At 36.8% G+C, this 27,663-nt stretch overlaps 3 protein-coding genes across 3 annotated transcripts; 1 reads left to right on the top strand and 2 right to left on the bottom strand.

Moving 5' to 3' along the window:
- The first annotated feature begins 5,050 nt into the window (after nucleotides 1-5,050).
- LOC106664494 (larval cuticle protein A3A-like) lies at nucleotides 5,051-5,933 on the top strand. The gene is made up of 2 exons (XM_014390250.2): nucleotides 5,051-5,143; nucleotides 5,224-5,933. Exons 1-2 carry the CDS (start codon nucleotides 5,132-5,134, stop codon nucleotides 5,884-5,886), a joined length of 675 nt encoding a protein of 224 aa, XP_014245736.1. The 5' UTR covers nucleotides 5,051-5,131; the 3' UTR covers nucleotides 5,887-5,933.
- Nucleotides 5,934-8,641: 2,708 nt separating this feature from the next.
- LOC106664492 (larval cuticle protein A3A-like) lies at nucleotides 8,642-9,552 on the bottom strand. The gene is made up of 2 exons (XM_014390248.2): nucleotides 9,487-9,552; nucleotides 8,642-9,413 (listed from the first exon to the last, which is right to left on the bottom strand). The coding sequence occupies exons 1-2, from the start codon at nucleotides 9,493-9,495 to the stop codon at nucleotides 8,694-8,696; spliced, it is 729 nt and encodes a 242-aa protein (XP_014245734.1). The 5' UTR covers nucleotides 9,496-9,552; the 3' UTR covers nucleotides 8,642-8,693.
- Nucleotides 9,553-13,209: 3,657 nt separating this feature from the next.
- LOC106664493 lies at nucleotides 13,210-27,663 on the bottom strand. The gene is made up of 4 exons (XM_024230524.1): nucleotides 27,614-27,663; nucleotides 26,090-26,758; nucleotides 14,082-14,147; nucleotides 13,210-13,989 (listed from the first exon to the last, which is right to left on the bottom strand). Exons 1-4 carry the CDS (start codon nucleotides 27,623-27,625, stop codon nucleotides 13,264-13,266), a joined length of 1,473 nt encoding a protein of 490 aa, XP_024086292.1. The 5' UTR covers nucleotides 27,626-27,663; the 3' UTR covers nucleotides 13,210-13,263.

Raw genomic sequence — 27,663 nt, forward strand, 5'->3', positions numbered from 1 at the left:
CAAATATGCGACGGAAGACGGACCCAATAAGTGACCCACATGTTCATCATGAGTTCACTTTCGCAGATCAACACAGTACAAACAACAATTGGAAGGAAAACCAGGCACGAGGCAAGTGAAAAGACTACTCGCAAAAATAACCCAATGGAAAAGAGGAAATCCTACTTAACAGAAAGGAATTAAAACCTCTAACTTGCATAATTACAAGACACACTCCAGTTAAATATTCCTTTACAAAATGGAACATCAACAGTTGTTCAATGTCGATTATGTCCAGAAGAGGTAGCAAATGCTCTGCAATAGTTATGAAAAAGCTAGGGTAGGTGGGAAAACCATTCTTGATACCAAACCTTTGAGAAGAATTCTTTACTTCATAAAAGAAATCGATCTTCCAAGAAATCCATTAGCAGAGACGAAAGTTTAAGTTACAAAGGAAAAAATCCTTACGACCATATTATGGAGGCAAAAAAACATTTGATTGTGAGATTAATTAATACATATTAATAACGTTAATATTGTGAGATTTTTCTCTCGGGGTCTGCGGGGTGTAAATCTATAGTTTGACCGTTTACGATCGTTTATGTCTGCCCAAGGGTCTAAAAGGTGAAATTTAGACAGGCGAAAACAGCGATTAAAGATCGGCAACGACCAAACTTCATTGTATTTAACAAGACTGAACTTGAAGACGTTCATACTCATTACCATCTTTAACACCGTCGAACGAAACTAATAAAAATAATAATAAACCAAATAATAAACTCCTGATATAAATTATTAAAACCGACTTCAATGAAATACTTCATCATCCAAAGAATTCAACAGAACAAGAACCTTTAGAAAATAGTGAATGCCATCCTTACGTCAATCCTTAACCAGGGCTGGAGAGCAGTCTTTGCCTTTTACAATATTTCTTATTTTATTTTTTAACATGGTAGTTTGTCAATTCTTTACATACAGTAAGGATATAATGATATCGACGAGCAATTTTGAAAGCTTGGACGTATATCAGAGATGAGGTCAATCAAGATAACTGCTATAAGTTTGCCAAGCTTCAACATCGAGTCTCTGTAATCGAAGATCCATCAGAACATCCCTTCTTTATATTACAATCCTCAACCAGGGCTGGAATGGCATTTTACGATTATTGTAATTTTTACGTGGTACATTGAGAGCTTGTTGCGTTCAGTAAGTTTGTAGATATCGAATAGCAATTCTCAGGTTATAGATTAATATCAGGGATGTGGTCGATGAAAGTTAACCGTTATAAGTTTGTCAAGCTTATTATTTGTATTTTTACAGGTTAGGCGACTAAATTTTTTTAAACGTCAAACTTCACCATCACATCGATCTCAACATTCTATTTATTCGTCCTAGAACGAACCCGCCGTCTTAAATTCTTTAACCTGTCCACCCACGAAAATTCTCTTTGTTAAACTAGCAGCTACCACACTCATGACAATCCATCGAGACTTATGGAAAAGTATGGTCAAGTGATATTAGAAAAAAAGCACAGTGTAGCACTTAATATTGTGTAACATTTGTTGTTATTGAGTTGTAGCCATGGTAACTCCCATACTATATACTTATTTTATAATACATATATAGTAGTATACTATGTAAGGTTTTATAAAAGATATTGGCTTTTAATTTTACGCTGCCTATTTTATTGTAAAACTAAGTGTGGTTACAAAGGTAAATTAATTTTTCACGTAGAATCTGCTGGTGCTGTTAGAATTTTACCAAGTTGGGGCATTAAGCCGACCTAGCGATCACTTTTTTTTAAACTTCTTTTTCACACATTTTGAAAATATTTTTAAACTTAAAAATTTTTGATCAGAAACTCAAAAATTCAATGATTCGTTCTGGAGATATTGAGGTTTTTCTTCAGAACTCGATGATTTCAATTTATTGTGTGACGGGTTAAAAGAAATTTAAAAATTTTATTTAATGAAAGATGAAAATTTAATTTGGGTTTTTGAAGCCTAACTTTAAATAAAAACAATCAGTAATATGATAAATTGAAATTATCGAGTTTTGAAGGAAAACTTTAATATCTCCATAAAGAATCTTTGAATTTTTGAGGATGAATTTTTTCACACATTTGAAAAGTCCTTTCCATAGTTCCAGAAAATCAACCATTTAATTTGTAGGAGTTAAGCACAGTACCAGGATTTTTTCTTTTTCCTTTTGTCGCTTCGTGCTACTTTGTATTTATCTTAAGCAATTTTGATTTATATATTAAGTTGTAAAAATAGGATGTAACCAAGAATAACGATGAGTGTTTCAAATCATAATTTCATTGAGCTTCACGTGCTAGTTCACCTAAATTTTGCGAATCAAATTAACCAAAACGGATGAATTTAACGGAGAGAATTTCTCCCTTCCAAATGGAAATTTTATATGGTCACCACTTTTTAGTTCTTTATAATTCGAAAGTATAAAAGATACGTGAAGAAACCAAATTTGCAGGTGCCGATTTTGTACCCTATTAATTTGTATATACACTCAATTATTTATACAAGTTTTTTTGTATATGTATACTTATCGTAGGATGTAACTGAGCTGAACAATGTAAAAAATTATAATTTCAGGAACACCACATTAATAATTTAACATATTTAATCTATATTATTCATCAATGGTAGCAGTAAAATTCAGAAATTTATATATATTTCTAACATATATCTTTTGAAACTATTTTATTAAAAAAATAATAACATTTGCAACTTCACATTGATCTGGCAATTAGGTTTTTATGGTGAATTGATTTTTCAATGTTGAAATATTAAAACCTTTGTGGCGGTTTTAGTCAATCAAGTTGTGCAAGTGAATTCCAGCTAGAGTAGTTTCATGTGAACAGTTCTTTTGCACCTATAATCGGATAATTGGCCTTGGTAATGCATTGTACAATTTCTTAAAAAATCGTTTTTGGCATTTACTTAAATGGAATTGTTATTAAATTTTTTGCCTTGCGTCCAAATCATTGCTGGATATGTACTTCAGAACTTCGTCCCTTCGGTGGTTAGGTTTGGCGTGTACAGGATGAGTTGAGAGTTTTTCATTATGGCGTTTTTGTAAAAAGATTTTTGCTTTTTGTCTAGTTTCTCGTAAGCCAAAAAGTTGTGATTTATTTCTCCAGGATAAAGGGATATGTGAAACTATTAAATAAACTATTCATCAATGTACGTTGACTTTTTGACATTGATTTCAGCGGTGCAAACGGTTTTTCATTTGGAGAACCTTTCTCAAGTAATTTGCAAAAATCGTTTTTCGGAGAAACGAATCCCTAACTACTTCAACTAATCACCAATTTATTTATTTTTCATTTTAATTGATATTAAATTACTTTCTGTTGGTACAGAAAGAAAAATTTCGAAACGATTTTTTCGAATAACATCGACCAGGACGGTATGGATGTAGTTCATTAAAAGGTGTTACAGTCGGGTGCAAATTTCTGTCCACAAATACAAACATTTGAAACATAAAGAAATTAACGTTTGCAAATAAAATGTATGATTGATTTGTTGGCCTTAGAGGCTTATGAACAATCCCCCCACAGGAAAAAAATACATACACTTATATTAAAAACCATCACACTAAAGAATAGTCCTTCTGCGTACTGAACAAATCGTTAAAATTTATTGTACATTACAAGAAAAAATGGAGATGATTCTGCTGTTAGGAAAAGGGCTTCAATCCATCCGGCTATGCCATTTTATGGCCTGGAGAAGTGGTTATTTGTCAACCTGTTACTTTTTGACCAAAATCACATGAAATTTATTTAATTATTCTTATAGTTTTTAATTATATGGAGAACCACTAAAATACAGGCCACAGGGTCAAATATCCTGTGGATGCGTCTTTCTAAGGGTGGTGATATTATTAAATTATCCGAATCTTTCACTGCAATGTCTTCATTTAACATCTCCACCTCCTCACAAAACGTCTAAAACGTCCTTCGAGCAAACTTTAGTAAAAAAGAATTCAAAATATTATCATATGTTATTTATTGCAAATGTAAAAAGGATCCTTCCGCCAGGAGACAAGGTCGTCATAAGCTAAGCTACATGTCCCAATACAGATGTGAATGTAAATATTTTTTTAAAAAATCACTACACACCGACCTAAAAAGATTGTTTATGTCTGTGTTATTAGGGTTGACTGTAAGTGAGCTTGATTTATATTTAACAATGTAATAATCAAGGTCGATAAATCTGGTGGCTGTACCCCAAGTGGTTCAAAACCAAATTGTAGAATATTACGAGAACAAGTGATCAGTCAAAAAAATAATCGATGAAATATTACAAATAAATTGTTTAGGGCTAGAAGTTTTAAATTAATGCGAGATAGCACCACCTCAATGTTGATAATAACATTAGCAAAATCTGGTGTGGTGTAGATTTCAGAAAAACATTTTCTTTATCGTGCCAACGTTTCGATCTTTAAAGATCGACTAATCACCACACATTAGCAAAATCATTCGACGCTCTTCAATTTGGATTGCGAGCCACATGTAAAATTTTATAATATGTACATGCAACGACAAAAGCATTACACATTACAGCATTCACACTGAATATCATTTTGAACCAAGTGTAGACAATATATTTTTTATATACTTTATAAAACTCGCGCTTTTTTATTAGTTGTCTAAAAGGGTAGGTCCTGACCCAATAAATTTGATATTCGCTGCTCTAAAATTATCGGGCTATATTAATGATAAGGATAACTGTAGATATAAAAACAAAAGTGTAAGATACAAGAACGAAGAAGAAGTTGATAATTACCAAAACGTGATTTCATTTGTATAAGTGGATGTCATTTGTGGGATTTTAAGATAGGTCGCCTATCCTGCAGCAAAAATTCTTTCATTAATACAAATCTCATGGCAAAAGCTGAACAACGTGTTATTTGTGTGAGGTGGATGCATATAATGAGAACGGTTCGATAGCAGATCATACGTTTGAACATGATCCATCGGGGTGTGGAATGTGCGGAATTTTATGGAACTAGTGGTTTAAGTTGAAGGCGAAGTGAGAGGGGTGATATCTGAAAGCCAAGAGTTTCACAAGCGTACGTGTATAAAAGGAACAGCTTCGTTGGACAAAGTATTATTTCCCATCAAGCAATCATGGCATTCAAGGCAGGTTTATAACAAAAATTTATATTTAGTTTTAGTAAAGTCGTGGAAGTGTTGTGTTATAATTTATTTTGAATTTATAGTTTCTCGTGTTCGCTGCCGTAGTAGCTGTCGCTAGGGCTGGAGTCGTCGCCGGACCCGCCGTCGTCGCTCCTGGAGCTCACCTGGGATACGCCGGATACGCCGGATACGCTGGATACGCCAGAGGACTCGGGTACGCCGCCCCAGTAGCCCATGTGGCCCATGCCCCTGTTGCCTACGCCGCCCATGCCGCCCCTGTCGCTTACGCCGCCCATGCCGCCCCTGTCGCTTACGCCGCCCATGCCGCCCCCGTCCTCGCCAAGACCGTCGTCGCTGACGAATACGACCCCCATCCCCAATACAGCTACGCCTACGATGTCCAAGACGCTTTGACCGGAGACTCCAAGAGCCAACACGAAACTCGTGACGGGGACGTCGTCCACGGAAGCTACTCCCTCTTAGAAGCCGACGGAACCCGCCGTACCGTCGACTACACCGCCGACCCCGTCAACGGATTCAACGCCGTCGTCCACAAAGAAGCCGCCGTCGTTAAGGCCGCCGTTGCCGCCCCCGTCGTCGCTAAGGTCGCCGCCCCAGTCGCCTACGCCGCTCCCGTCGTCGCTAAGGTCGCCGCCCCCGTCGCCTACGCCGCTCACGGTTATGCCGCTCCTCTCGGATACGCTTCTCACGTCGGCTATGGATCTCCCGCTTACTACCATCACTAAGTCCTAATTTGTAAATTTATTTATAACAATAAAAACACAAAGAAATACCCAATACAATTTATGAACTTATACCAAATATGATAGACTAATTTTAATTGACCAAACTCGTGAATGAATCATTGTAGAAAATTCGAAAGGATTCAGCGCAAAAGTAATATATTTCGGTTATCTAAAATTACCGATTATTTTGCCTTCTTCTAAGGAATTTAATTTGACGACGACGGGAAGGACAGGAAAGACATTTCTCTCGTAAATTTTTTAGAGTAAATTCATGTTTTTACCAGTGGGCGGCAAACTTTTGTTAGAAAAGGTCTAATCATGTTCGGTTGGCCAAGGAAGTTGAGGATTTTAATAAGAACTCTATTCACAAAACAAAATAAAATCTCATTTTATATTAAGAAGCGAGATTTTTACATCCATTAATATGTATTATGTTTGATAAATTTAATGAACTTACAGAAGGTGAATATTTGAACTTTTGTGAAAAAAGTATTTGTTTATTCATTCAGACAATATTTCACCGTACTGGATTGATTGACAATTCTATCGTTATCTGAATTCAGATTTTATATGGTCCAACTTTGAAAATGTCTGTTCACGTCCAGAGTCTCCCAAAACTATCCATAATTTTTTTAATGCTATTTTACTCATTTTTTGATACAAGGAACGTTAAGGAACATAAAAAAGAAACATTATTTTTATACTGAGCCGGCATTGGGTCGTCTTGACTAGCGGGTTTGTTCAATTACACAAAACCCGTTTCACCATTGAGCCATCATCAGTGAGGAACTACCCAATAAGTGACCCTATGCCGGTTTAGCATAAAGTTCACTGACGCGCTGACCAACACCATCATCAACTCATTTTATAATTTTTTCGAACATGGTTACACAAAAGTTTTTGTAAATTATTATTTTCTCGACGGTAAGAGCAAACACAATATCATATTTTTAATATTTTGTTGAACCTTGTTTTGTTGGAATAACATAATTGACTATATTAGGCATCGAATGATTTCCTTTTGACCTAGTTATGCTAGTTGAACCAAAAATATTAAATTATTAAATTAAATTAAATAAATATTAAATAAAAGGCTTTGACCTAGAAAAAATTGCTCTTATTTATGCGTTTTGTAATATTTGTGTTTAATTGTTTAACGATTAAATAACTTCTTTTAGATCACCGCGATAACTGTTCCAATGAACTGAAAACCGACTCACCTTGACTTATGATTGGCGTATACGCAAATTACCGTTCGAACTTGAGTGAAACGTGTGTAAAATCCAGTGTCGAATGACTCATTCTGAGTTCTTCCGCTTTTTGACCATTTTTATTTCGTTTCTGAATTCATTTTTATTATATGTGCAATTTTATGTTTTCTTTAAAAATAAGAATTTAGTGGAGAGGTTTTTTGGTAGCACAGTAACCACATCATCTGGCAATTTCTCCAATGATTGATTTAATTATTGACTTTTACGAAAGTCAATAGGTGCGCGAAAGAGTGGATGAAGTGTAGGATAATAAACAAATGCATAACATATATCGAACATACATATATAATAAATTAGTATTGGCTATAGACTAAATATTGTACCCAATACATAAAACGATTTGTCATATATTCCCGGTGTTTAAAATAATTTTCGTTACAAAATAAATAAATAATCCGACGGTACTAACATTTACCATTCGTGGAAGTTTTATTTAAAATTATTGAAAAATTAATTTACTAAATTAATTTACTAAATAAATTATTATTAATGTATAATGTAATCTAAATTTTTACACATCATTTGCTTATACCATTCTACCTTGTGTTTCGGTATATTTTAAACATGGGGATGAAAGTAGAATTAATAAGAAAAATAGATCGTGTTAGTAAAACTAAAAGATAGGCATTTTGGTGTGAGAAAAAAGTCACATAAAAGGAATAATCCTAAATTCAAAATCAATTGTAAAAATAATCTCAAATAATTTTGGAATAGCCTACTATAAAACATCAAAAGTGATATTAATGATATTACTCTAATAAATTAGCAGACTGGTCAAAACCTTTCAATGGTTTCTTCTAAATGTAATATTATTAAATTAACATTAAACATATTTTTCGCTGATTTATATGTTTTATTACGGTAACTGTTGAAAAGATATGATGTATCACAATAGAAAGAGAAATGACAGAAACTATTACTGTACATTCATTACTTTTGTACATTGTTTATTTATACGAAATAGTATTTTCAAGAAAATAGTTTATACTTTATTTACCGGCAGTCAAAAATTGGTTACCGATTGTACCTGTTAATATTCCCAATATATTTAACCAAACAGGATTGGCTGAGTTTCCTGTTCCATTCATTTCTAATCAGTCAGTCAGTGTGGACGAACGACAAAATTTTTATTCGTAGTTAGTAACTTCAAATGTCTGTAGGTTTTCATTGTTTTACATACTATTAAATGAGAATTTCGACTGAGATTAGGTAGGGGGGTGTCATAGTCTTCAAGTGGAGTATAGCCAACCGAGCGCTAAGCACTGAAAACATTGCGACGACTTAGTTGAAATCGAGGGTTGCATGAAAATTTACTATTTATTTACATCATAATGTAAATAAATATTTCCCAGTATTTAAACCCATTGTGTAAAAAGCATGATATTGTTTTCAATTATGTACCACAGGTTTAGATTATCGGATATAACTAAAATTGCGGAGAGATGTTTTGATTGCGGAAGAAATAAGTTAAATAAAAACGCAACTGAATTTTCAATTTAAATTTATAAATAAATATTTACATCAGATTGATACAATTTAATGATGGTAGTAGGCGGGGGCGGCGTATCCGTGAGCGGCGTAAGCGACGGGGGTGGCGACCTTGGCGACGACGGGAGCGGCGGCGTAGGCGACGGGGGCGGCGTGAGCGGCGTAAGCGACGGGGGCGGCGTGAGCAGCATAGGCAACGGGGGCGGCGACCTTAGCGACGACGGGGGCGGCGACGGCGGCCTTAACGACGGCGGCTTCCTTGTGGACGACGGCGTTGAATCCGTTGACGGGGTCGGCGGTGTAGTCGACGGTACGGCGGGTTCCGTCGGCTTCTACGAGGGAGTAGCTTCCGTGGACGACGTCTCCGTCACGGGTTTCGTGTTGGCTCTTGGAGTCACCGGTGAGGGCATCTTGAACATCGTAGGCGTAGCTGTATTGGGGATGGGGGTCGTATTCGTCAGCGACGACGGTCTTGGCGAGGACGGGGGCGGCGTGGGCGGCTACGACGGCCTTAGCGACAGGGGCGGCGTAAGCGACAGGGGCGGCATGGGCGGCGTAAGCGACAGGGGCGGCATGGGCGGCGTAAGCGACGGGAGCGGCATGGGCGGCGTAAGCTACCGGGGCATGGGCCACATGGGCTACTGGGGCGGCGTAGCCGAGTCCTCTGGCGTATCCACCGTAAGCCAAGGGAGCGCCTGGGGCGACGACAGCGGGAGCGCCGACGACTCCAGCCCTAGCTACAGCTACTACAGCGGCCAAAACAAAAAGCTGGAAAAAAAATTCAAATGTACACATGTATCGAACTTTTCAACAACGTAGAGTTTTCAGTCTATTGAATTACCCTGTACATGTTGAGTTGATAACTTTAAGTGTATCAGTGACCAGTGTGTGATGCTGGGCCTTTATATAAGTCGGGCCGTCGTTACACAATCTCACGTGAGTGGGGTTGGGGGTTAGGCCCCTCCTTGCCCGAATTCCATGGACTACACAACTTCTACCTCGGGATTAAGTGAACCCACACGTAAATTTTACACTCGTTTGAGCAAGTTAGTAAGGCCTCATTACGCAATTAATAAACCAATGATGGATATAATAACTAGTATACACAAAAGTCAATGTTATCCGATTTCAACAGTTTTTGATGTAGTGGACGTAAAGGCGGTCGACTGTTCTAATTAAATACTAAGTGGATCAGGTACCCACTGATTCGCATGCAAAAATAGGTCTATTAAATAAAGTTACATGCAATTTATAAAATATCAAATAGTAGCATTATATGGGCACAGAAGTCGAAGGATGTTAACTGATTACCATTTGAACACTTTAGGGGGACCGTCTAGCCATTATGGCTTAAGTTAGACACAAACTCATTTCGGCTTCACGTCATCTTCAGTGAGGAACTCCTGCGGAAGAGTGAACATCAATTTGACATGTGTTCACCGACTTGCAGACCAACAACCACCACCAAAATTTTAAATGTTGTTTTTCTTATTTTGTATAGGGGCGCAAATTTAAAAAGAAATGAAATGTTTCGGACATCCGTAAATACAAATTATGATTTAATGCGATCAATGATTTCATCGTTGTTTTCAATTATCATGTAGTACAATATGATGAAAATGGCTTTTGAATTTGTAACGTTCGACGTCATGTATTACTCTAAATTCAGGACGTTTTGATTAAGGTTGTTGACTCTAGTCAAGTAATAATGAAAGAGTAATTTTTTTAGAACAGAATATGCAAATTTTTATAAGGATGAGAGGGGCGGATTAACCTACGAAGACACGCCGATAATGTAATAATGGTTTAAAATAATATCACGTTTTATTTGTATTTTGTAAATAGCTGTTGCGAATAGACTTTACTATCTAGATAGAACGAGGGCGGGATAAAACGTGCATAGAGTTTCTCTGTGCACGTGCACTTTAGCTATCACCTGCAGGTGCACTTGTGACACCGATTCCGAGGAGACTTGACTGCAATCTGCCGTTGGCGAAACTGCCCGAATGATACGTATCTGTCGTCAGAACTTTAAATTACGAAGATAATATATCCAAATTGGCTCCGTCATGGAATATTCGCACCCTCGGAGGTTGCGCAGTCTCCCAGGGAGAACTATTAAAATCAGGCTTCTCACGGCTTGCCGTGAGAATCACCTAGTCCTGTGTTGTTACCTGCCTCGGGTTAGACCTCTTGTCCGTCTTGCCCACCCAAGGCTCCGGGCTATGGATAGCTAGATCTTTTCAGCCTAAAACGTAACTTTAAAATAGATGTCACCCTTCAGTATTCGACATTTCTCCATAACACATTGCATAAGCTAATTGACTAATCTTGAAGGCAGATGTGTTTTCAATATTCAATCGTCGGCCCTATCATACTAAACATTCACGCTAATAATTAGATTTAACACAGGCATTTGTTATACATACTATACACAGTACACCCTTGTGTATCCCAAAAATCGTCTCAGTTGATATAAAGACCAGTTCAGGCGCTACTTTCATATCAGTTGGAATTCCTACACGCTCTCTAAGAAGAGCCATGGAATGACGTATTAAACGGCCATTCTTTGTATACCAGCAGATACGTCGATCTAAAATCAAACGTACGTGTTTTAACCGCATATATCCTGTTCGAAGATCAAAGATTTCGATCCTCTGAAAACAACCTGAGAAACATGAGTTTAGGAATGCTATATAGTCACACCTGATTAAACGAACAAAAACAGTTAATAGAGATAGAATTTCTTTAGTTGCAAATCAGTGTTAAAAGCGTGGAACACTGGAGTCCCAGGTGATCCGAGGTTGCTCAGATTCTGTCTTTGTGACGTCTAGAAGCTCTGCTTTGTCTTTTAAAAAAATAAGGTCGAAATGATGAGGAGAAAGAAAAGGAAAATAAGATCTTGTAGGTTCGAAATAATTTATTAAAATTTATACAGTGGACAAATTTAAAGATTCAAGAAAATAGCTGTGATTGATAGTAAAAAATGATTGGTTACGATTTCATGGACGTCGAGTTGGGAAGGACTGAAATGACAGACGAAAGAGAGACTAAGTTGGCTGTCCGAGATCCATAGGATAAATTAAACAAATGAAATAAATGCAACTGGAAGAAGCCTTGTACATGTAGATGTAACAATTCGGTGAGATTTGGCTATCTATTGTAACCCTCGTAATGCACCAGTAAGTAACAGTTTATCATAGAATTTTATTATTAGGTACAGTTTTAGGGGTTGTATTTTTTCTTTTGTACGTTCTACATCTCAACGCATTTCTCTTGTAGATAAGTGTAACAAAGTAGTTTCTTCAGTAGGTGAGTTGGGGGCTATTCTGTTTCTTCGCAAAATCTGCACGAACCGTGTTGGTTGATTGCAATCTTCCACAGATGCCCATTAGTCCGCAGTGTCCCAGCTAGGAATCTTATTAGGATAGTAATCAAGGAAGAAAGAAGGAAGAATCCTTCAAAACGAGGTAAAGGATAGAGAAGAACTACTTAAGTAGGGGCGTCGGTGGCCACAAGGTTAGTCTTTGACACGGCGCTTATCACTGTAAGGTCCCGGGTTCGAATCCAGCGGCCCTGCATTCTAACCCGACATACTTACAAATGGGCTTTTTTTCAAAAACACCGGCACCCTGAGGGTTTATATGACCTCTGCTATTGCGGAAAAAAAAAAAAAAAAACGCAAATCACGGGACGAAACCGAGAAACCTAAAATATTTTAAATTTTTGCACGGTTTTTTTTCTCATGCTTGGCCAATCTGAAAGTTGTAAAGTTGAATTCTTGATACTCTTGGCACATATCAATCCAAAAAAATTAAGATTGTTTCACAACTTGCTAACTTACGAGCTATATCAGGTGGATCGAAAACATTGGAATTTGGAACGTTTTGTCGGACGTAGCAGGTCGGCAAAAATATGTTTTAAAGTGTGTTATAATTCTCATTGCCATTGTTAATGCTCAGCATGCAATTTGCTTGTGGCTTGGTCGTTCCTGATAATTTTAGTCCCCCTATCATCGCTGTTTTTGTTTGTCACACGCTATGGGTTTTTCGCCAGCTCCAGTGGTAGGTTAGTTTATCAGGTTCATCACCCCATAGTTCACAAAAATCAATCTTACTGTTGTAGCATATTGCATCTCTTTTACTTCTTCTATTATATCTATGAAATATATATGCTTTCCACAGAGTTGAATTGAATTATAGATAGAAATTATAAACTTCAACTGGTTTTAATTTGATTTTGTCTAATGTTTTCACTGATGAATGTATCGGGTTGCATAGGCCAAGTAAACCAATGAACGGGGCGTGTATACCACATTTCTCTCACGACGTTGATGAACGGTGGTTTGTAACAATTAATTAATATTCATTGACACCACGATGGAAGTATTTCCTTCCAGGTAAATAAACTATATAAATCAACTGTATTAAATCATAATTATGTTTTACGCTATGTAACAGTGTATTGGAACTGGACATCAATTTATTTTACCTTATTGTTAGATAGGTGAAATTGGAGAGAGAGGTTTGGATTGTGGACAAAACAAATTTACACGTAAACCCAATTTTGTTTTCAATTTTCTGTTTATAAATAAATATTTACATCGTATTGATACAATTTAATGATGGTAGTAGGCGGGGGCGGCGTATCCGTGAGCGGCGTAAGCGACGGGGGTGGCGACCTTGGCGACGACGGGAGCGGCGTATCCGTGGGCGGCATAGGCGACGGGTGCGGCGTGAGCGGCGTAAGCGACGGGGGCGGCATAAGCGACTGGGGCGGCGACCTTAGCGACGACGGGGGCGGCGACGGCGGCCTTAACGACGGCGGCTTCCTTGTGGACGACGGCGTTGAATCCGTTGACGGGGTCGGCGGTGTAGTCGACGGTACGGCGGGTTCCGTCGGCTTCTACGAGGGAGTAGCTTCCGTGGACGACGTCTCCGTCACGGGTTTCGTGTTGGCTCTTGGAGTCACCGGTGAGGGCATCTTGAACATCGTAGGCGTAGCTGTATTGGGGATGGGGGTCGTATTCGTCAGCGACGACGGTCTTGGCGAGGACGGGGGCGGCGTGGGTGGCTACGACGGCCTTAGCGACGGGGGCGGCGTAAGCGACTGGGGCGGCATGGGCGGCGTAAGCGACAGGGGCAGCGTGGGCGGCGTAAGCGACGGGAGCGGCATGGGCGGCGTAAGCGACAGGGGCAGCGTGGGCGGCGTAAGCCACAGGGGCGGCGTAGCCGAGTCCTCTGGCGTATCCGCCGTAAGCCAAGGGTGCGCCTGGGGCGACGACAGCGGGGGCGCTGAGAACTCCGGCCTTAGCCACGGCGACGAAAGCGGCCAAAACGACGAACTATGAACAATTTCAGTTAAAATTCTCAAAATATAAACAAAAAATTGAAAATTAAGACAAATGGAATTTTTATCTTGCGGTTCAATACCCACCTTGAAAACCATTTCTGTATCGTTGGTATACGAAAATATCCAATGATCGGTTAAAACTTCTCCTCCCTTTTATATGTGCACCCCGCCACTGTTGTGAAAGATCAATCCCACCTACGGCAACAACCTCGCCCTCGTCGGTCATAAAACATTATTTCACCTTCCTCAAATTAAGGTAATCCGAAAACTTTTTTCCTGCTTAAATTCCACGGATGAACTCTAACGACAATGTCAAAGGGTCAGAAATAAGGTAGCATCCTCGTAATTAACACAATACATCTCTGAAGTATTTCACACTGTTCAGCCACAACCATCATACATCCATATATAGTATATAATTAAAATGACAGGCCGTTAAATAAACCAACCTACAGTTAAGTGGATTTTACTTTTGTTCTGACAATTTAACATGTTACATTATTATCTCTAGTTCATATACAATAATGCGCAGATCCTTGAAAGCTGTACACCTTGCCAAGAATGTACCCTTTAAACCATAACGCTGCTAACGAACCCAACAAATTTGACCGTTAAATTTATAGTTTAAAGAAGACCACAAGAATAAATACAACTACAAAAATGTCGATTTTGATTAAAAATTGTCCGTAGATCGTCTAGTCTCATTGGGAGGAATAATTACAACAATTTCACTACAAATTACTTTTTTGTTTGTTCAGCAACTCCTCTAACTGGCTATTATACAATAAAGGAAATACAAAACCAGAAAACAAAATATGATATTAAAATACATCTATGTATTATGTTCTTCTGTTGCTTTTCTCTATGACCTGGTTTTGTGTCTGGGTCAGTTGACTCGGAATAGATGAAGGTAAACTACTTACACGGGCGAAATTATCAAATAATGACATTGTCAGATTTCACTTGCTTCCTTTCATGATGTAATGATGTGGTAATGTGCGATATATAAAAAAAAAACTTTGTAAAAGATTCATCCATTCACCCACATGCTTTGTACGAATTATATTACGGTCTATTTATTTATATTAATTTTTATAATGCATATATTATGTGTTGAAATGATTGGATATTGATGATTTATCGTTGCAATTTTTAAAAAAATTCGATCTGCAATGCAAATTGTACGAAACGGGGGTAAAAAGGACAAATTGCCGAACGTTGTCCTACAAATGTTGGGAGGGGCAGATTCGATGACCTTGGCACCCGCAGCTCTAGGTCGTACGGGAAAGTCCTCCTTACGCCGCCGGACCTTCTCTTGTGTCACTGACAGTCAAGAACTCGGGACCGGTTAAAAAAAAATGTCGGCCCCCATGCCAAAAGACTTTGGGCCTAAACCTTGATCGTAAATTCGCCCGGAATGCTGATCAGGTTTGCACTTTTTCTGGTTTTAGCAGATTCAATTGAAAGTGAAAGGTACTGAAGAATGTACCGAAAACTGATCACCATTAGGATTATTAGAGAAATTGAATCCTAACCAAATTTTAACATCATTATCTTTTTGTACTTATATCGACCAACTTATGCAGATAATGTTATCTTACTTGTTATCAGGGGTGTGGTCTAAGAACGATATTTTCAATTTTAAATCTTCTCCTAGCTTTCGGCACTTTATTCTACCTTCTTCAGGGCTTTACGAAAAGATATATTATACATTTTTTTGGCCAATTTATTCATTATCTATTAAATGTTTTGATCTTAAGCTTTGAGATCATGTTAGTCTGACTATCCTTATGTTTTTGTCTGCCAAGCGTGTTTCGGCTTTCCACTTTCTTCAGTTCAGAAGGTGCCGTTAAATTATGACATATCTCGTTTGAATCGGAAAAAATTGCCAAAAATTTTGGATTGTGGCAATCGATCGTACAAAAAATAATAAATTTTTATTGACGTTTGTTTAATCAATTTTAATATTCCAAAGGTCTCTAAAACAGTAAATTATGCTCAAGTTTAATAATAATAAATAAAAGACTGGTAAAATTACCACAAAGTAGTTAAGTACCTATTGAAAACATGATGTAACTTTTTTTTGTAATTTCTATGCAAAATCAACAGGTTAATGTTCAAAAAGAACGACGAGTGTTAATTGTGTGGATAAATAAATATACTAATTGATAGATAATTTAGTGAAATATTTGCATATGTTATACAAAGGAAAAATCATTGCATGGTATAAAACAGCCGGCGGAGTTGGTCTCTAACTTAAAAATCAATAAAAAATGTTTTGGTTTACATAAATTGTTAACTAATTGGTTATGCACACCTAATTTCAACGATTATCATGTTATGTAAGAATAATTAAATGATTAATATTTTTATGTAAGGTTTTGGCTGAAATGAAAAAGCTAGTGCCTCGAGCGGGATTCGAACCCACGACCTTCGGTTAAATACGCCGCTGCTCCACCACTTGAGCTATCGTGACTTCGTGGCACTAGCTTTTTCATCTCAACCAAACCCTTACATAAAAATATTAATTAATTGAAAGAAGTAATTTGGTCAATAGACCACTAAATATAATAGATTTAATAATTAAATAAGTCCAAACATTACTTGGGAACCCTTTTTTTTAACGTGTCGTGTACAGTTAAATTCACCGCAAAGGGTCAATATGTAATTAAATATAATAAAATAAACATACTTTTTAAAAATGTATCCGTCATCTGCAAAATCGGTACAATCTTTTCCATTCAAAAATCAGTCATGATTTAAGGACAATTTGCTGCTACATAAATAGCCTGTTTATTTTAAATTTAAGGCATTAATTTTTTAAAGTAGGTACTCCAGAAACATGGTGTCAGGCCTCTTAGATGTACAGATAAAATATTTCAACTCGGTATTTTCATCAAACCGAGTACAAGCATAACATGGAATGGGATTGCTGGCGAAGGAAAAGGTCAAGGGGGTAATCTATCACAGGCAGTTGAAATTGTAGAAATCAATAGGGGCGTTTCTTTTTCTTTTTTTTTCTCAATAAAAAAAACCTTGCCTAAACTTTGGGTGGATTGAAGGGGGTTTGACTTCCTATTCGGTGGGAATGCCAAGACAAGGAAACCGCTCCAAGCACGAGGAAATGCCCGCGGCACACTTTGCTTCATTTTCAATTATCTCCGTAACAGTTTCAAAGCATTTCATGCTTTTTTTAACGCTATATCATAAAATGCTATTATTAAAAAAATTGTACAAAAAACGGCACATATCGAAATAGAAGTCCTTCCTGAAATAAAAGTCCAGAATGAATCTCGAATTTACTAATAATTTGGTTGAATTCAGAACATATACTTGGTTTTCTGTTGTTCCTATTACACTGGTACATCCGGTGCTGTAACATAGAATGAGCGACATCTTTGAAAATCTTTAGATCAGAAATTCGCAATGTAGGTTTTCAGTAAATATCAATTTTATCTTTCGAATCACCAAAAATCCTATTCAATAAACTAGCCGTTCCTCAGTGGGCTGAATGTTGTTATCCACTCGAGTTATTTCCCATAAAGCGGTCTAGTGAAAATTACACACTTCCGTTAGTTGGCGTTACTATCATTGATTGTTAGGAATCAATCGCTTTGCAAAGATCTCGACATTCATGATTTTTTTACAGTTATTGCAGAAATCTTTGGACAACACTACAAAGAAGTCCAATTTCAGCCAAACATGAGGTCTAAAGCGAACAGTTAAAACTTGTATCTCCAATGGGGTGGCTACATTTGGGTTAATTCCTAAGATGACCTTATGGCGGTAGTCAGACCCATAATCATATATGAAGTTAGATATGGTGAACAAAAAAGGCAGGGGGACTATTATAAAAAGTAAATAGCATACCTAAGCATCACTGGTGTTCTTAAAACAACACCCACATTTCCTATGTTACATTCTTCTGCATTCCCACATTTTTACCTACGCTAAAAGTATAGGAGCGATTATAGGATTGAGAATTCGTAAGTGGTGTGCAATCATCAAACAAAACCTGGCCAAACCAAAATTTTTGACAAAGTTTTCCCTTCCTCATTAGAAAAAAATTATATACTTTGAAAAACCATCCAACATGATTATTGAAAGGAGAGCAAAATTAAAAGATAATACAAAAGAATAAATACCTGAAGCCGGTATACACATAGCTCAAAGATGGTGATGGATATAAAGAGGACTATCTGTAAACACCGTATGGTCGTAGCTTCCACTAAACCATCATTCGACAAACTGGTAGCTATAGAAATACGAAATAAATAACAGAAATCTCAAGGGTAATCTCTCATCCATGCAGCTCTAAAGGCACTCCAAGTCTATGAGATCGAAATTAGCCTGAAACTGCCTCATCACCCTGAAAAACTCGATCGACAAATAGACTAATGCTAAGCCCAACGAGGAAGCAGACAGTCTAGCTAATGTGGGAGCCTTGAACAACATCCATTTTTTAGCATAGAATATAGCCACATTACAAGAGAACTAGAAATCCTACTTAACAGAAAGGAATTAATAACTGCAGTAATTTACAGGACATGTTCCAGTCGAACATCATCTTAAAAAAATTGGACTGTCAACAGGTGACCAATGTCGGTTATGTTTAAAAGAGACAGAAAACGACAGAACATATCTTACGCAACTGTCCTGAAATAGCTAGGATTATGCTATGATATCAGGAAAACCCACGCTTAAACCACGCTAATCTTGATACCCTACCTCTCAGAAGAATTCTTTACTTCATAAAAGAAAGAAATATCACCCAGGAAATAATTTAGCAGAGATCGACACAATAGACGAAAGTTTTAAAAGAACAAATCCTAACGACTCCATACGGGACAGTAAAAATACCAAAATAAAAATAGGACCATTAACAGATGACCAATGTCGACTAAATCCTATGTAACTGTTCTGCAATAACTAGGAAAAGGCAATGGTACCTAAAAACTATTTTTGCGCAATGAAGACCTCGATACCATACCCCTGAGAAGAATTCTTTACTTCATTAAAGAAACGACAATATTCTAGGAAAACCATAATGATAGATCTGAGACAATAGATGCATGTTTAATGAGAGAAAACATTGTTTTATCTGTCACGTTTCTTGGTGAATTCGAATCGAATTAGTTTTCTTTTTCACCATTTTGACCAGAATCAATTTATTGCCGCATAAACGCATCTGGACGTGATAACGGTCTCATATTTAATTCACCCTTGACCTTCTCTTGTGGCAAAATAGTTTATTGTACAATAAGGCGAAAAGTGCGGAGATAAAAATCCGAGACTCCTTGAACCTGTAAGTGAGGCGGTTTGCAAGTTGCAAGTTGTGCAATTGTCTTCACAGACTTTCACCGGCTGCTCCCGAGCCTTCGTTATTGACATTGGCCAGAATGCGGGTCAGAAGCCTATTAGAAGTGAAATGGCAGACTTGAGCAAAAATTAAGGTTGCGTACTGAACTTGGGCGGAAAAAAGACCCCATTAAAATTGGACGTTTAAACAACCTTTACTTAAATAAGTAACTTTTTGGGTAGAAATATATTTTGATCATATAAGGCGAACGAGATTTTCTACTGACAACTGGCTTACTTTTTACGACATTATTTATTATTGGAGAATCAATCAATCACTCTATAATTTACAATTTTCAATTTTTTTGTCATATTTGACACACATACACATAAATTATTGCATAAAACAAAAATGTATGAAATAAAATAACCAAGACTTTTTCAAACAATCGGAATAGGGATGGTTTTTATTTCAGACCTCTCGCTCCCTGTACAGAGCCAAAATATAAAACCATTGAATTAACATTCCAAAAATCGATCAACTTTTTTCGTTCTTCTGATTAACAGTTTTAAACATGATCAACAGAAAAATATATTTCTAAGCCGCAATTTAACAATAGATTGTTCACATGATTTATCAATCGATTACATAACATCAAAGGAATAGGGGTATATATATTTTTTTTAAATATATATATAATATTTATATATATTTATTTATATATATATATATGATTTATAATTTATGTAAATAAAGCTTTAATATTTAATTGAACTGACTGTAGCTAATTATATTACCATATTTATTTATTCACTTATATACATATCTGTACATAAAATACAAAATAAGTTAATTTAACTATTCAGTACACTAGACAATATTGTAAGATTACCATTATGTTCTGCCTTTCTGTTTCGGTTTGTCAAATGTTTTTCGTCATCTTCAGTAGTGTGATTTTTTACCTTCAGACTAAAACAGCGAGGATAGACAGACCATAATGACAGTAAACGACGACAAAGACGAGATATCTCGCAATATTGTAAATGCTAGTGACTTTTTTCTGTCAATGTCAGCCTTGTTAGTTAGACGTTAGAGGTATTTCAGAAATGTTTTCCACTACAGACTAGCCAAAGGAAGTAACAAAATTCAATTACAGCGTAAAAATGTTAAACTTTTATCTATTAGGTATATACCATTTTTTGGCTCCGTATAGAGAGCGCGTAGGAATGCCACCCGATATGAAAATTTATGCATGAGTAGAGCAGCGAATATTTGTGTCCTCTGTTCCGATTCTTGTATTTTTTATGTTTTATCGTATTATAGTACTGATAGTTTTGTGTCACCTAGTGAGTGTTGAGTGTGAATGTATTTATTGGCGTGAATGTGAAGTGTGAGAGAGCCGATGACGGAATATTAAGGGTGAGCTATATATTACGTGTAAAGAGTGCTGGAGGAAATATCAAGTATCACCCTGACTGATTGAATGGTATGTAAATAAGAAAGAAATGACCTAGTTGTTCATAGCCTGTGGAGCCCAACCTCGGCGGCTGGACGGATAAGACCGAGATATGAACCTAGGCTGCCAACACTTGGCGTGGGTGATTCAGGGCCTGCCGGTAATTTATTGTAAATTCCAAAAGCTGGAATTGCCAATGGACTGCGAGAAGTGACAAGCTCAACTATGTACTCGTCCGTATGTGTGGTACGTGCATATACAATGTCCTGATCATTTTGTACAAAAATGTCTTACTCTTGCATAGAGTAGAAATTGGAAAATTTTGTTACGTTTATAACTCGGATTTCATGTTATCGAGAAGTGGAGGCATTTCAGTAGGATTTCCTTCTAAATTATCACAAATTCCAAAATGATCACATGTATATGCTGACTCCGAAGGAGCCGGTGATAAGTATGAAAAGTAGGGACTTAAAGCAACTGAAGAACGGTCGAATAGTCAGAACATTCTGAATTCAGTTTTCAGCTATGAAACCTGGTCATTCGGATAATTTTCTGAGCTCCATTGCGACACTCGTTTCGAAAACTGTGAGTTCATCTTCCTCTCCGTCAGCAGTTATCATCGCATTGTAAATTTGCTACAGTCAGTATGATAGGTTTTATTTTTTCTTCTTTGTCGGTGGGGAAAGCTTGGAGTTACACCAACTCTGGCCTGTAGTTAAAGTAGTGGTGTGTTGGCATCATCGTGAGTTTTGAGAGACCAAATCTTAAAATATTTTCAATTTTGGTACCTAATGACCAAATTTTCTGTATTATGCACTTTTAGAATTGTTTTTAGCTTCCAGCGAGCCATGACAAAAGGGGTATTCCTGGGGGCTATTGATGGGGATAATGGGGATTTTATCTAGTGCAAAAGCCACTGTATTTCTACACCCCATTTTGATATTTCGACGAAATTGATCTTCAGCATTCTTCTACATGTCCGGCCAATCGGCACTCGTTCATCTGACATTCCTCAAGACTGTTTCTGTCGAAACGGCTATCCTCGTTGGTTTGTGCAAACACGTTTCGGCATTTCGACGTGTATAGTTAGTTATTGGTAGTGGGTTATTTTCCGATAGTGTTTGTAAAATGTGAAGAAGTCAACAAATCGACCCTCGGGTCAACTTAAAATTGTCGATCATCTGATATACCAAACCAGCTAGACGAAGAGGACAAGGATGATTCGAGACTCCCAGCCTACAAAGATTAGACCTCAATTGATTAAAACTTTTTTTAAAGAAATTAAGGTGGTGTGAGTACATCGAATCCTTTTTCTGTAAACGATTTTTATACTCACAAAATTCCTGAGATTACAGCAATCCTTTACAAATAGTGAAAAGTTTAATCTTTTTTGTTTTAATTTTACATTTTACTTGACGGAGATCTGTTTATGATAAAGAAGAAGATAAACTGCTGCTAAGAGAATTTATTCGAAATGCAAGCTGAAGAAATAATTTTATATTGTTTCACTATGACTATTGAAAATTAAACCTAAATAAATAGTTAATAAAAAATATTTTTAATGTCTGTTGGTTTTTGGTTTTTTGGAGGGGGGGATTTTCAGTCAAAAAGTGACACCACTCGTTTCACTTACATTTATTTAACCGACGTTTCGGAGGATATACCTCCTTTTTCAAGGTATAGAAGAGAAACGCCTACAACAAACAAATACATTTAGTTTTTTGATCCCAAGGTGTTTGTAATATAAAATCAAAAACTAAATGTATTTGTATGTTGTAGGCGTTTCTCTTGTATACCTTGAGAAAAGAGGTATATCCTCCGAAACGTCGGTGAAATAAATGTAAGTGAAACGAGTGGTGTCACTTTTTGATTGAAAATCCCCCCCCCCAAAAAAAAAACAGAGACATTATAATTGAACAGTCATTATATTCATCGATATTTAAAAAAAATTTTAAACTTGATGTTAAGAGAACAGTTCAGTAGAAATACAGATAATAATGTTTTAAAGTATATTGCATCATTAGATCGCTGAAGATGGTTGAAAAGCTGAAAAACTTAGATTTCCTTTTGTATTTCCTTCTACTGAGTTTACAAAAAACGTTATTCATGATTAGGCTGATCTACAGAGTTAAATTTCCCGTTGAAAGTAAATTTAGTTCATACATATGCTTAAAAATAATGTATAGAAACGTAGGATATTGCCAGATAATATCACTACTTACTAAGGTGCCTTATGAAAATATTTTTTTTTTAATGCATTTTGGGTTATAATTCAACACTATATCTATGACATTTGCATCTGTAAAGACTTATTTGCACTGAGGAATGAGAACGATCAAGGAAAGTGCGCCGTATTTCGAATGGTTAGATTACCATGTAATGCATTACTGTAATCCGCAGTAGAAAAGTAAAAAACTGATTTGTTATCTTTGTTCCGAAAAGGTTTTTGGAATTAAATATATGCTTGTGTGAGCAGTTATATTTGATCTCAATAGCATATAACGGGCAATTATTATTTTAAAATTTGTTCAAGCCGTATTTAATAACACAATAAATTTGTAATGTGGTTCTATTTGACATCACCACTTTGATCTTTCAGATGCATTTTGACTTTTCGAAATTTTCGATGGCGGTAAAAGCAAGGCTTGCCGGATTAGAATGATCAGAAATGGCCAAATTACTGGCTTATCACACTGTAGACCTCATGAAGAATAGAGGAAAAAACAGATTTCGATGTACATTACTGGAGTTGGAATTTTTTTCCAGACTCGAGAAAAAGGAAGAATATATCATGGGAAAGAAAAAACGGCAGACGACGGGATAATGTATGCTATTTTGATGTCCAGAGTTTTTCAGATTACGACTTTTTTCCTTTATCTGGCGGAAGATAATTGAAGAAAAGGCGTGCCCGTGAACCTTGAATCGGTACATTTTGGCTATCGCACAATACAACCGATTTTATCCCAACGACTTTAAACCTGTTTTTATCCTATTGGAGTTATACTAATAAAAGGAAAAAAAATACTTATCCACTTAAACGTTCGTTCGATGACGCCTGAGCGAACCTTGAGGTGTATAAGGTGAAATTGATTGTTGCACTTGCAACACGCTTCGTTCAGTGACCTCAGCATAAAGCCAGGTTGTACAGAAATAAGCATTTGTACCATGGTTACGCATGAGGTACCCAGTTCACAAAACAAACTTTAACACAGCACCGTTTAGATCTTAAAAGTGCATTAATGCTCGAGAAAGCGCGAGTCATTTTTAACCGGTTGCACTTCAAACTCGAAATGGCTCATTGTGGTGCAAATGCAACCTTTTCACGTAGCGCTCTGGTGAAAACCCACCGCTGAAAGTTAATGGCATGCTACAGAAGAAGCTAAACCTATATTTTCTTAAGACGTCTTAAGCAATTGATACCATACGATCTATTGAATATGCTGTTCAAAAGTCCTGTGGGAGGGATATTTCAATTAGAAATTTTAAAAACATTTCACCCCAAACAAATCAAAACTATTATAAATCGAACACCAACTAGAAAGTCATCTGGTGGAGAGATGACAGTACAAAGCATCACTTAGAAACTCCGTTGTACTAATAACCCTACACAGAGGGACATTCCAATCAGAAATTTTAGAAAAATTTCACCTCAAGCAAATCAAAAATATTATAAATCGAACACCAACTAGAAAACCACCTGGTGGGGTGATGAATGTTCAAAGCATCAATTAGAAATGCCGTTGTACGATTAATACTATGATGCCATCATTCCGGTGGTTTATTTCCCAAAAGAAGGTATAAATAATAAACTTACTACCTTGGTGCAGGGGTAAAATGCTCCGGGATATTTCATAGTTTACTGTCATTTTTGTTTCCCTATCCTCGTTATTTTGGTCTCAGCACAGCATTTGGAGCTTGATTTTTTGTCGCCTCTCATCATCATGGTCCGCCTAGCCTCGCTGTTTTGGTCTGTCCGATAAGTTTCGGCAAACCAGTGGAACTAAATGCTATTCTCAATGCAACACTTAGAGCGTGAACTATGTTTGTCGTCATGGTCATCACGGTCTACCTTTCCTCGCTTTTTGATCTGTTCGACGAGCTTAGGATTCTTGCTATCGTGAGTGACGCAATACAGTGGTAACTGAATGCTATTGTTAGTACTTCACTTAGAGCTTTAACTTTTTTTTGTCGTCTCTTGTCTTTACGGTGCGCCTTTCCTTGCTAAAGAAGGCGAGAAGCGGAAAAATCTGACGCACAGCTGAAAAAGGCAAACCTATATTATCGGAAATGACAGATTCATCACCCCGAAGACCCCAAGAGATAATCTTGTTAAGGATTTCAAGTTTATAGTTTCCTGGTTTCCAGATCATTTTTTACATGGAAGAAGCGTGCTAAAATGTATGATACCTTCGACATCAAAAATCCCCGAGTGTCCGTTTTTGACATAATAGCGTCCTTCCTAGCTGATAGAATTTTTAGAAGTATAACACATCTTCACAGTCTAAATTAAAAATAATTTCTGAAACCCATGAAAGTTTACATATGAAGTGATACAAAGCTACACAAAGGATATTATCGACTACCCATATTTAGCCCAATTATTTTTTAGAATTTTGCATAGAATAATTCAAAACTTATACGCTAAAAATGCACATAAAATAACGCATCATCCTTCTTTCCTTCCTTGACGACGGAATAATTTTTGGTTGTCTACCAGAAATTATTACTTGTGCAGATAATAAAAAACTCTTCTGGTTTAAAAGCCTCCATCCAAAAATTCGGCTTTATCAGGGATTCTCTGACGACGTCTTATTTTCATTGCCTCCTTGCTTAGTATTCATTTTTACGAGTATAACTTTTTATTTATTAAATACAAATTATTATTATTTATATATAATATAACGTATTGATCGACAGTAGTAAGAATTAGTTTTCTTTGTATAATCTTTGACTTTGGACTACATAAACAAATCTCTGCCGAAATATATAAAAATTGTAATTACTAGTAGATTAGTAATAAAATTGTTTTCACATTTTAGTTCAAGTTGAAAAAATATTTTTGGCTAAAAACAGTATTAGTATAGACCTCACAGTGCTATTGCACCTTACTATTTACACTATTATAGGCATTGAATATTCAGCATGTTGAATACCATAATGTTTGCTGTTGCTTCAAATGTATAGCAAAACTGTTTTTTAACTGTTGCCCTGCAACAACTTGGACTTCAATAAGCAATTTAAAGAGAAAGTAATGTAAGTAAATAATTTAAAAAGTTTTATTTACAAAAAACATATTTGTATGTTTGTACATTGTCTGTACAAGAAGAAGATTGCCTAGTAGTAGAGAGCTGGTGAAGCGAGGCCAAAAGGACTAGTGTATTTGGCAAACGGAGCGGCATATCCGAGGCCAGAGGCATATCCAAGACCAGCAGGATACGCCAAAGGATTCGCAAAGTCGGCACGGGCATATCCCAGGCCGAAAGGGGCCGCTGCGAGTGGCGCTGCGTAACCTAGTCCCACTTGCGAAGGAACGGCATAAGGAACAGCTGGTGCGGCGACCTTAGCGACGACGGGGGCGGCATGTGCAACGACGGGGGCGGCGACGGCGGCTTTGACTACAGCGCCTTCTTTATGTACAACTGCGTTGAATCCGTTGACTGGGTCGGCGGTGTAGTCGACGATACGTCGAGTACCGTCTGCCTCTATGAGGGAGTAGCTGCCCTGGACGACGTCTCCGTCTCGGGTTTCCTGTTGGCTCTTGGAGTCGCCGGTCAAAGCGTCCTGCACATCGTAAGCGAAGCTGTATTGTGGATGTGGGTCGTACGTGTTATGGACAACAGTCCTGGCGACGGGTGCTGCCAGTGCGACAGGTGCTGGTACTGCTGGAGCTGCTACTCGTGCAGCAAAACTAACTGGTGCAGCTACAGGAGCCGCCAACCCGGTGTAAGATAAAGGAGAAACGACTCCAGCCCTGGCCACTGCCAATAAAGCAGCAAATATTACAACCTAAAACAAAAAAATTACGCCAATTGAAAACAACCCCGTTTATAAATCCAAATTAATGATTGTCAAAAAAATTATAGCCACTTTTCATGCAGATAATCATAGTGCTTTCTATCTCAATAATTCATAATAGTATACCTTACAATAATTAAGAAATAATACCAAAAATGGCGGTGGCCATATTTTTTTTAAATTTCTACTCCTAATTTTCTATGGTTTTTATTTTATTAGCCATTTAGTGCTAGTTATTTATTAGTCATTCTAACACACTTAACCTACGTGAATTTTCATTAAAAATAAATTTTAGATGATCTTATTGAGTGACATAGGCTCTGATCGACAGTAGTATAATTGGACAGTTAACTTTATTTTTCTGATGAAGACAAAAGTATATTTATTTATTTACATATGTATTAAACAAAGATCTGTTATTCAAAAACTAATTTTATATTTTCATTGACTTGTCTTAGCCAACCAAGTCTTCACAAGTCATGATAGTACATTCGGATACATTAATCTTAACACATCAACACTGGGTAAAATTTCACGAATATTTAATTTATGAGGCAAAATTTAACATTATTTAAGAAATATTGTAATGTAATCTGCTTTCAATTTAGTTTAAAATATAGACTTATGCCTAAGAGAAATTTTTAAAAAGCTGGTTGTTTTCTGCCAAAAAAGTTGATACCATGTTGTTTGAATTGCGTACGATGTATTTCCATTTAGGATGTTAATTGAAATTAGAAAATTAATAAATTACACCCCTCTGAAAAAAAGATACGCCCAGAGGAAATTTGTCCTTAAGACCAAGTAATAAGTGCCGTCTCCATTACAAACAAAATACAAAATTTTTACCTTTAAAGACATGTTGCGGGCCGATGAGCTGTCAGTACTGTGTGTCCATA

This window comes from Cimex lectularius, unplaced genomic scaffold (assembly GCF_000648675.2).
Source record: "Cimex lectularius strain Harlan isolate CLEC.00 unplaced genomic scaffold, Clec_2.1 scaffold13, whole genome shotgun sequence".
NCBI classification, from domain to species: domain Eukaryota; kingdom Metazoa; phylum Arthropoda; class Insecta; order Hemiptera; family Cimicidae; genus Cimex; species Cimex lectularius.

Excerpts from the sequence above, each read along its gene's own strand:
- LOC106664493 (XM_024230524.1), bottom strand. Across the intron at positions 14,148-26,089 it reads CTTCACCAGCTCTCTACTAC|GGAGGAGAAGTTTTAACCGA; the intron begins TAGGCAATCTTC and ends CACATATAAAAG. Across the intron at positions 13,990-14,081 it reads ATACAGAAATGGTTTTCAAG|TTCGTCGTTTTGGCCGCTTT; the intron begins GTGGGTATTGAA and ends AATTGTTCATAG.